Source organism: Dama dama, chromosome 10 (assembly GCF_033118175.1).
Source record: "Dama dama isolate Ldn47 chromosome 10, ASM3311817v1, whole genome shotgun sequence".
NCBI classification, from domain to species: Eukaryota; Metazoa; Chordata; class Mammalia; order Artiodactyla; family Cervidae; genus Dama; species Dama dama.
Genome location: NC_083690.1, coordinates 41,800,023 through 41,809,725, shown reverse-complemented (window position 1 = coordinate 41,809,725; position 9,703 = coordinate 41,800,023). Strand labels below are relative to the sequence as shown.

Below are 9,703 nucleotides of genomic sequence, written 5' to 3'. Positions count from 1 at the left end.
TGACCCAGGCGGCACCTGGTAACCCAGGGACTCTCTGCTTCAGTGCCAGCCGCTTCGCGCGAGTCCACGCCCGGCCTCCGCGTGGCCTCCGCCGGCTCCTTCCCGCGCGTGCCCTGAGCGCCCTTCCGTGGAGTCAGGTGTGGGTACAGGTGCGCTCAGCTCCCCACGGCCTTCTCAGCGAGGCTGGACCCCCGCCCCGGCCTGCTGCTTCTCAGCACCTGCAGGACGGGCCCGGAGATCAGGGCAGGCAGCAGCCGTGGGTGTGGGCAGGGGAGGCATGGAGCCAGGCATCCTCTCCCTTTGTCAGGTCAGGAGGGCCTGGCCGCAGGCAGAGGGGCTGCGGGGCAGAACCGGGGTGAGCCGCCCCCCTGCTTCCCGGCTCTGTGACTTCAGGCAAGTGGCTCAACCTCCCTGAGCCTTTGTGAGGTGTGTGTGTGTGTGTGTGTGTGTGTGACACACAGCAGGTGCTTCCCGAGCGCCCCACCGCCAGGAACCCACCATCCTTGGGGGCTCCGGGAGGAGGCCTGGCCCACAGGCTCCCCGAGCGCCCCCGCCACCAGGACCCCACCACCCTTGGGGGCTCCGAGAGGAGGCCTGGCCCACGGACTCCCGAGCGCCCCCGCCACCAGGACCCCATCACCCTTGGGGCCTCCGGGAGGAGGCCTGGCCCACGGGCTCCCGAGCGCCCCCGCCACCAGGACCCCATCATCCTTGGGGCCTCCAGGAGGAGGCCTGGCCCACGGGCTCCCCGGGTGCACAGCTGTGGACGACTCAAGCCGCAAGGAGGTCCCTGCAGACAAGGGCCTCCGGGCTGCCCCGCCCCCGGCTCGCCACAGAGCCTGGGCACCAGGCCCCTGTCCTACGGCCTCCAGAAAACCTCCCTCCTGGGCCGGCAGGTCTCTGGGGAGCCCTGTGGCTGCTCCCAGAGCAGCTGACAGACGAGGGGCCTCCCCGAGCTGGGTCTGACAGCCGCAGAGGGCGATAAGGCAGGTGGGGACTTCCCAGGGGGCGGCAGGGAGGAGGCCGGCCTATCTTATCAGGCAGGCGGGCTGGGCCCTGGGAGAGGCTGCTGGCCTTGAGCCCCACGTCCCCAGGCCCAGGGGTGACCCGCTCTGGCCCGGACACCGCTCTGATCCTCTCCGAGCCTCTCGGCCCTTCCCTTTGTCCCTGGTGACGTGGGAGCCAGCGACCGGGAGGCGTGGGGGTGTCGCGGCTGGGTGGTGCCCGGGCCTTCCTGCCCACCCAGCCAGGCCACGGCCCCCGCCCTGCTCCTTCCCCCAGACACACTGGACCGACTCAGCCTCCCGGGCGGCTGCCGCCCCTCCCCACGTGCTGACCCCTGACGCCTGGGGCCCACCCTCACTTGCCCCGCTTCTGTCCCCCCTCCCAGGTCCCAGGCCTCCCCCGCGCGCCAGCCTGGCACGGGAAGGGGAGAGGCCAAGGAGGCGGCTCCAGGGACCAGTCCCCTCCTTGGCCTCTGGGTTCTGCACACCCAGTCTCATGAACCCATCCCGGGCGGGGAGGCACGGGGCCTCGAACCGGGAGAGCAGAGGCTCTGGATATCAGAGCCCGCGAGGGGCAGGCCACCCCATCTCAGGTCCAAGCCCCTCGCCCGCCTGCTTGGAGCTGTGACCGTGGCCGGCCGCCCTACGGTGGACAAGACCCTCCCCGCAGCACACAGACTGTCCCCCCCACCCCGCGATCCGTCCGTCAGAGCGCTGACCCTGCAGGGACACAAGCTGCTGGAGGCACGAGAAAACTCGGCTGTTTATGTATAAATAAGTGCAGGTCACCAGGAGATCCCGTGCCCTCCGCTGGGGGCCCTGCCCCTCCCCCAGGCCACGGCCAGCACACCCCCCTCCATGGGCCACCCCGCCTCCCACAGCCCGGGTGGAGCCCTCCCGCCTGTGTGGCCCCCAGCTCAGGGCCGCCCAGCGTCCTTCCCCATTGCTGCCCCGCCTGGGGTCTGTCCGTGCAGGGAGGCCGCCTGAGCTGACAGCCAGGGGAGCCCGGCAGGTCCCTGGGGCCATCTGGGGGGCGCGAGTGCCCTCTTCTGGGGTTGCGGGCCCACCGGGTGAGGGTGCGGCCCCTGGGCGCCTGGCAGGACTGCCAGGTGACCCACTCCACCAGCTGCAGGTGGGTGGGCAGGAAGCTCCCGGGAGAGGCCTGACCTTTGGCAAGATGGTCAGTGGGCGGGGCGCCCTGTCCTTTCCGGGTGGCCGCTGACCGCGGGCCCCCTACAGCTCCTCCTCGGGTATCAGCATCCTCTTCTCCATGTTGCGGCCCTTCCTGCCCCCACCGGGGCCGCCATTCGGGCCGTGGGGGGGCGTGCAGGGTGATGGCGCCCTGCCCTGGGCCGGCCGGGCGGCCTCCTGCGTGGCCTGCTGTGTGTACTGCTGGTAGGCGGGTGAGAAGTTGTGGATGGCGTCCTGCACAATGTCCTGCGGGCTCATGGTCTCCTTGAGGCCACTGGAGATGCTCTGCATGGGCGCTGAGGGGGCTGGGGGCGGGTGGCGGGTGGGCTGGGTGCTCCCTGGGCATGCACCACCCTGCCCTTCATGCACCCCGCCCCCAGGACCCAGCTTCCTCCCTGCCAGCCTGCGGGCTGCCCAGGGCCGAGGCCTTTCTTCATGTCCAGGTCCTGGCTCGGCCAGCAGGGGGTGACTCCAGAACCCCTGAATCTTGGCCCAGCCCTGGGGTGCTCCCAGCCCAGACCCTCTGCCAGGGCCAATGGCGGGAGGCCGCCTTGGGTTGGCCCCCCACCTTATCTCCACCCTGGGGCCCCCACCTTATCTCCACCTCCTCACCACTCCAGGCTGACCAGTCCAGGCCGAGGCCCATCCCTACCCACACGGGCCTTTCTCTAGGGGCGCCAGTGCCAGCCAGCCCCCCGACTGTCCTGCCAGGCCTGTCTGGGCAACTGGGAGTGCTGGCGGGTACCCCCCCAGGCCTGGGGGACAGGAGGGACCCTGGGCCCAAACGCCAGGTCCCGCCGGCTCACTCAGCTCATCCTGGCTCTGGTCTCCTCCCCTGGACCGTGAGCAGGTGAGGCTCCTCTCGGGGGCTGGGGCCCTCCTTGGGGCCGTCTCCCTGCCCACCAGGGTGAGATGGGGAACACAGGCATGGTTCAGGGGGCTGCTCGGGCCCCCCTCAGCACCCCTGCCCTCAAGACGGTCCAGGGCCTCCACAGCCTGGGGCTGCGGTCCTGCATACCTGGAGAGTGGTCTTTCTTCTCCGAGTACACCTGGCAGGTGAAGGCGTAGCGCAGGGCGATGGAAGCAAAGAGCATCTCGATGCAGATGATGAAGTTCTGGTACCCGGCGGCCACCGTGCCGGCCCCCACCGTGTTCCCGTCGATGACCTGGACCTCGGGGATGACCCCACACCTCTCCAGGATGGCCAGCAGCAGCCCTGGGGGTGGTGCCGGCCGCTCAGTCAGTTGCGCCGGACAGGAGGCTGGACGGGAGCTGACCCCAGCCAAGACCACCCCCCTGCCGAGGCCACATGAGCTTGGGGGGGGGGGGGCGGTCTGCAGGGTCTGAGCTCAGTTCAGGGGGGCTGGGCACCTCCAGTGTGGGGTCCTTGGCACAGCGGGCATCGAGAATCCCCGGAGGGCCTGTCTTGCTCTCCCCCGGCCCCAGCTGCTCACTGTCCTCTGAGAAGTGGGGGCCAGGAGTGCCCAGGGGCTGGTGGGCGTGGGGCTCCTGCACCCCTCTGGGCGTCCTGTCTCCCCACATCAGGCCCCACCTGCCGGGGGGTCCTCGCTGTCTCCCCTGCTGAGAGGGCCGCCCACTGACAGCGGCCGCAGCTGGGGGTGGGGCTGGGCCTGAGGGCACCTGGGGCCGTGTCCACCCACCCTGCCAGAAAGAGAGGAAGATGACGGCCTTGATGGTGAGGAACTTGAGCACAGGCTCAAAGGGTCGCAGCAGCTCGCTGGTGGCGGAGTAGAAGAGGAACAGGGCGTAGAGCGCCAGGCTGACTGAGGCGTTGTAGACAAGGGTGACGTACAGGTAGCCGCTGCGGACGCTGGGGGCCAGGGCGGGAGCCCGTCAGGGCGGCCACGGCCCTGTGCCCGCCCCGCCCCACCTGCTGCGCCAGTGGCCTGAGCCCCCAGCCTGGGCACCGCAGAGACTCAGACCCGGGCCCCCCTCCAGGGCCGCACGGGGCACCCAGGCGGGGCGGCTGAGGAGCTGCGGGCGCTGGTCTTCAGATCCCGCCCCCTCCAGGCAGGGGCCCTGCTGCCCCTCTCCACCCTCCTGCCACGGGCACAGCCCTGCGCAAGGCGGACCCACGCCGTGTGCGGGCGTTGGTGTGCATGTGACCGTGTGAGCATGCACACGTGAGCCTTATGTGTGCACACACATGTGTGCACTCCCCTGTGCGAGCATGTGTCTGCACATGTGAGCAGGAGTGTGCATGTGTGTGAGACCTGCCTGTGGGCCTGGCCCAGGGGCGTGTGCAAGGGCGGAGCTCGGCTCCCCGGGTGCCCTTAAATCCATCCTCACTGTCTGGGGGCTGTGCTGTCGGGCCGCGAAGCCCTGGGGTCCCCAGGGCTCACCTGTGACAAGGGTCTGTTTGCCACAGCCTTGCCCCCGGCCCTTCCCCCTGCGCTGAGCCCTGCCTCCCGCCCCTGCCCCCCGAGGGTGCCCCCCGCCCCGCCCGCACGCCAGCCAGGCCTCACTTGAAGTCCCCGTCGTGGTATTTGCCGAATGCCTGCAGGACGATGGTGACCAAGGCCATGATGGGCTTCACAATGCAGAACTGCAGCGTGGCCTGGGGGTCGGGGAGGGGCTGAGGATGGTGGCTGGGGGCCGCTGGTGAGGAGCCAGCCCAGCATGCTGGGCGCGCAGGGGCCGTGGGGGACTGGCCAGGGGGCCCAGGCACTCACCTGCTTGCAGAAGCGCAGAAAGCCAATGGAGTAGGTCATGCCCCGAAGGCAGCAGGTGCCGTGGAAGCAGCTGGTCCTGGGGTGCAGGAGTCCCTGAGGCGTGTCCCCGGAGGACACCCCCAGAGGGGCCTGGCTGCCCACCGGGGTGTGGAGGACCCACGGGCTCTGGGCAGATGCTTACCGGATGGGCTTTCCCCGGATCTCAGCCATGATGGCGCTCTCGCCCCCCAGGTACTGGAAGCAGAGGCTCAGGAAGCTGTAAATGACAAAGGCTGCAGAGCCGGGTGTGGGCGGTGAGCCTGGGCCGCCCACGAGGCCTGCCGGCCCCGCAGAGCTCCTGGGCGGCCCCCGCCGGGGACACACAGACTCCCCCCTCACGGGGCTGCCGCCCGCCCTGGGACATCCCCGGGGTGGGGGCCGGTGGGGCCCACAGCAGTCCCTGCGCCTCAGACGCTCCCACCCCGGTCCACGACCCCTCCCGGGCTCCAGGCAGGCCCAGCTGCAGCCCCACCCCCACCTTGGGACCTCGGGAGTCTCCTTGGCACCCTTGATCTGGCCATCCGGCAGGGCCCTCGCTAAGCCGGATTCAGGCTGGCGGGGGCTGTGCAAGCCCCCGGGAACCGCTCACTCGCTCCGCGGGCCCTGGAGAGCCGGCGGCACTCACCTTCGTAGCAATCCCGCACGGAGTCTAAGTAGACGTAGTGCTGCTGGGCCCCCAGGAGGAGGAGGCTGAGCCAGGAGTCGAAGGCGTAGACGGGGACGACTAGCAGCAGGCGGATGATGTACCGCTGCTCGTTGGGCACCGTGTAGGCACGCAGGTGCAGGTAGATCTGGGCGGGCGGAGAGGGCAGGCCTGGGGCATGCTGCCCGCCGCCCCCGGCCCCCCAGCCAGTGGGAGGAAGCAGAGCCAGCCTCCCCTGAGCAGACGCTGCGCACTGGGAATGTGCATTTGGTCACGGGCTCGTTCATTCATTCATCTTGGGGGTGGGCATGTACGCTGGCCTGGGAGCAGTGTGGCACTGGGACATGGGGTCGTTAGAATGGCTGATGCCTCTGACCCCTCCTAGGGACTTAGCCCACAGAACAGATTTATCCAGAAACAAAGACAGGATTCATGTTCAAAGACGTTCATCGTAGGGACACAGGAGACGGAGCCTGGTGGTGGGCCCGTGACTGTGATGCCAAGCAGAGGGCGACCCTCAGCCCCAGGCACCAGCCTGGGGAGCTGCTCCGAGAGAACGCGACAGGACAGCAAGCCAAGTAGGACCCAGGTGTGTGCCAGAGCCGGGCAGAGATGACGGGGGAGACATCCCTGGACGAAAGGGACAGATGGGTGGTCCCCGTGATCGTCTGTGACCTTCCCACATCTTCCTCGTTTTCTACAAGGACATGAAAAAGCAGTGGGGGGAAGAAGCACAGGGAGCCAGGCAAACAGGTAGCTGGCCGTGGTCCCCAGCACCCCGGGAGGCTTCCCGGAGGAATCGCCATGAGGGAGGGGGGAGGGGCAGGCAGAAGGCAGGCTGAGCGCAGAAGCCCAGCCTCTGGGGGCACAGCCCGGGGTGGCGGGGGCAGGCTTGCGTCAGTCGGGCTCCTTATCAGCCGCTCCCACCCCAGCGGGTGCAGTGGGAAGGGCACGGCCTGACCAGCTATCGGGAGACAGACTCGGGCCCCTGGGCAGGCGCTGCCCGCTGCGGGCCTCAGCAAGCCGCTGTCCTCTCGGGCCTCAATGCCCCGTCTTTAAAGTGAGGGTCGAGTCGCTCTCTGTCCCCCTGGGTGGAGAGTGAGGGACTCCCTGTCGGGATGGGGGGAGGACAGGGGGTGGGGAAGTGCCGCCCACGGGGTCTCTGTTAGCCCTGCCCAGGCCGTGGGGCCCCGGGACACTGCTCCAAACACACGCTCCCAGAATCACAGAAGGTCAGGGCTGGACTGAGGGCCAAGCCAAGGCCCAGACTGTGGCTGGAACTGGGACAGCCTGGACCCAGGACGCTGGGTGCCCATCCCCCAGCCCGGTGCTCCTCGTCCCACAAAGCACAGCTGCCTGGAAACCTAAAGCCACGCTGCCACCAGGAAGAAGGCCTGACTTCCGCATGATGCCAACGCACCACCCACCTGTCCTGTCTACCATCCAGATGCCCCGGGACAGCTTGCTAAAACTCAGGGCAAATACTGCCTCCTCCAGGAAGGCCTCCTGGGTGGCCCCAACAGGAAGGGGCCACCTCCTCCTGCCGCTCTCAGCTGCACCTGGCCCACCCTAATACGCTTGCCCTGTCCCTCTTACGACCTGGTTATCTGAGGCCACGCCTAGACATGCACCACCCTGGGGGCGACTCTCACTGGGTGGGGGGGGGCGGGGCATCGGCCCTCACGGCCCTGCCTCGAGGCCTCTGGCCACCTGCTGCCCTGCTAGCCAGCCTCCTGACTGCCCCTGCCCCAGGCTCACTCCACCAGCCCAGCCCCTGCAATGCTGCCAGCCAAACTGTCCCGCGGGGCCACTCTGCCCTCGGTGCCCAGACCCAGCCTCCTCTGGCTCCCCAGCACCCCCAGCTGAAGGCCAAGCTCCCACACATCTGGGGAGCCCCTCTTTTGGGGTCCCCAATGCCTCCAGCCCCCTCTCACCCACGTCTGCTCATGCCTCTCTGGGCTGGTCCTGGGCTCCCGAGACCCTCTGCTATCTGCGATGCCTGGTACCCACTGCCCAGAGCTGCCCGCAAGCACCGCCTCTCACCCTCACCCTGGCCACTCCCTCACTCTCGCTGCCAGGCCCGGCGCGTCCACCTGGGGCGACCTGGCTCCCCAGCTCTGGGCCCCTCCAGCCACGCTCTGACCCCTGGCCTCTCCCAGCCTCAGTCTTCTCATCTGTGAAAGGGGACCCTGCCACTGACCTCAGCGAATGGGCCCACGGGCTGACGAAGCGCCCCGGTGTGGGGGGTACCGGGCGTCCGGCTAGAGTTCTTCCCACTGCTGGGTGGAGGCCGTGTCCTCCGGCCTGGCTCTCTGCGTCCCCTGACCCTCCCCCATGCGGCAAGCACCAGGCGCTGCTCCTCCAGCCGGCCAGGCCTCCGGGTCTGCCCCGAGGCTGCGGGCCGAGCAGGCCTCCTGGGGCTGGGCTGCAGCTCCCAGGGCGCGGGTCCCCAGCGGGCTCCGAGGGGAGGCTCACCTGGTGGCCGGTGAGCACCAGGGCCGCCCACACGAAGATGCCCGAGATGCCGCGGGCCAGCGGCGAGGTGAGGAAGAGGGGCCCGGCGCCCTGCGAGCCGTTTCCCGTACGCTCCATCTGCGGCCCTGCAGGCCCGGCCGGTGGCGTCCACACCAGGGGGTGGCCCGGGAGCCCGGGAGCGTCAGTCATCTGCAGAGGGAGGGAGGGCACACGGGACGTGGTGAGGGCAAAGTGCGCCGGGGGCGGGCGGCAGTGTGGGCGGGCGGGAGCGCCGGGCTGGGCGGCTGTGCTGGGCTCCTGGCAGCGGCCCTCCCGCAAGGGCGCCAGGCAGCCTCTCCTGCCCACGCACCTGGGCTCCGGGCAGCCCTCCGTGTGCAGGGACGCAACTCTGAGGCCCGGCCCCGAGGTGCCCTCCTTCCCGGAGTCGGCCGCCCGGGTGCAGATGCCAGCTGCCCGGCCGTGACCTGGGGCAGTGCCCCTCTGGTGTCCTGGGCTTGCGGGGAGCCCGCGTCCAGGGGCCAAAGACATCTGAGGAAGTCGGGGAGCCCCTCTGGCCCTGCCTGCCGGGGGTGGGGTCTGGGAAGCCGGCCAGACTGGCCCTGCCCTCAGCAGCAGACAGGGTTGGGGGTACGCCCGGTACCCACCCACCCAGCCTGCCTGCCTGACCCTCTGGCGTCCTGCTTGGCCGGGGCCCCTGGCCACCCCAGGACCGCTCGCCTGTCCTGGGTGCCTGCTCTGCAGTCTCTTGTGACCTGCTGGGGTGCCAGGCACCTCCCTGCTCTCGCACTTGAGGTCGCCACCCCTCCCTGCAGCCCTGGTCACGGGGCCCAGCACCTACCTCTCGGGCAGGAAGCTCCCGGGCCAGTCCTGGGTGGCCAGGCCTCCGGGGAAGCTAGGCTGGTCGTTTGCGTGGCCAGTGAACCCGGTGGGTGGCCCCGGTGGGGGTGGGATCGGACTACTTTCAGGAGGCCCGGGGAGGGGCGGCCACCTGCACACACAGCCCTGTGGCCCCCCAGCCTCGGGCGGAGGGCGGGCCGGCAGAGGGGCGGCGCAGAGGGCGGGCCCCTCCCCTGACACTCTATCCCTCCCCCGGCTGTTTGCTCCAGGCGGCTGGCTCCTGGGACTGCCCTCACCTGCCTGGACCAGAAGGCCGGGCCAGCAGGGGCCTGACACAGGGGGCGGGTCTGCGGCGGGCCAGGGTGGGCTGAGTCCCTGTGGGTACAGGCTTCCCGTCGGGCTGATGGAGTTCTCCGAGGAGACAGAGGGGGCATAGCGTGACATGGAGGGTGGATTAAATGCCCCTTAAAAGGGGTAAATCTATCATCGGGTCCCCACCCCCAAAAGTCCACTGGAAACATTCCTGTGTTTGTTTGCTGGAGGAGGGGAAGAGGGACCCGGGTGAGTGAGAAAGGCGGGCTGGGCCTGCGGGGTCAGCCCTGGGCCGGGGTCGGAGGGGGGTGCCCACCCGCCTGGCCTCAGAGGGGGCGGCGGGGGCGCCTCGGCAGGCATCAGCGCGGGTGCCTGCCTGCACAGTCTGTCCTTGGTGACGCCCAGCCTCCCCCAGGCCCTGGGTCAAGGGGTCAGGCTCCTTCCAGAGGCGGGAGTCGTTGGGGGACGTGACCGGGTTCCCCCAGGGGTATGGGGGGCCCGGGGAGAGG

At 69.7% G+C, this 9,703-nt stretch overlaps 1 protein-coding gene across 5 annotated transcripts; it reads right to left on the bottom strand.

The window, feature by feature from the left end:
• Positions 1 to 79: 79 nt before the first annotated feature.
• Positions 80 to 9,091, bottom strand: TMEM184A (transmembrane protein 184A). Of its 5 annotated transcripts, XR_009694541.1 has the most exons (10): positions 8,884 to 9,087; positions 8,046 to 8,234; positions 5,553 to 5,718; positions 5,070 to 5,160; positions 4,889 to 4,964; positions 4,682 to 4,773; positions 3,857 to 4,026; positions 3,214 to 3,411; positions 2,172 to 2,500; positions 80 to 218 (listed from the first exon to the last, which is right to left on the bottom strand). XR_009694541.1 is itself a non-coding variant. In XM_061153811.1 (9 exons), exons 2-9 carry the CDS (start codon positions 8,232 to 8,234, stop codon positions 2,238 to 2,240), a joined length of 1,245 nt encoding a protein of 414 aa, XP_061009794.1. In that variant the 5' UTR covers positions 8,712 to 8,797; the 3' UTR covers positions 1,758 to 2,237. The 5 variants fall into 5 exon arrangements, 4 of the variants coding, with proteins under 4 accessions (XP_061009794.1, XP_061009796.1, XP_061009793.1 ...); XM_061153811.1 differs by lacking the exons at positions 80 to 218; positions 8,884 to 9,087 and adding an exon at positions 8,712 to 8,797 and having other exon boundaries at positions 1,758 to 2,500; XM_061153813.1 differs by lacking the exons at positions 80 to 218; positions 8,884 to 9,087 and adding an exon at positions 8,395 to 8,413 and having other exon boundaries at positions 1,758 to 2,500.
• Between the last annotated feature and the right edge of the window lie 612 nt (positions 9,092 to 9,703).

Coding starts and splice junctions, on each gene's coding strand:
- TMEM184A (XM_061153810.1), bottom strand. CDS start 8,234: ATGACTGACGCTCCCGGGCTCCCGGGCCACCCCCTGGTGTGGACGCCA. Junction 4,965..5,069: donor ATCCGGGGAAAGCCCATCCG/GTAAGCATCTGC, acceptor CCTGCACCCCAG/GACCAGCTGCTTCCACGGCA. Junction 4,774..4,888: donor TTCTGCGCTTCTGCAAGCAG/GTGAGTGCCTGG, acceptor CCCGACCCCCAG/GCCACGCTGCAGTTCTGCAT.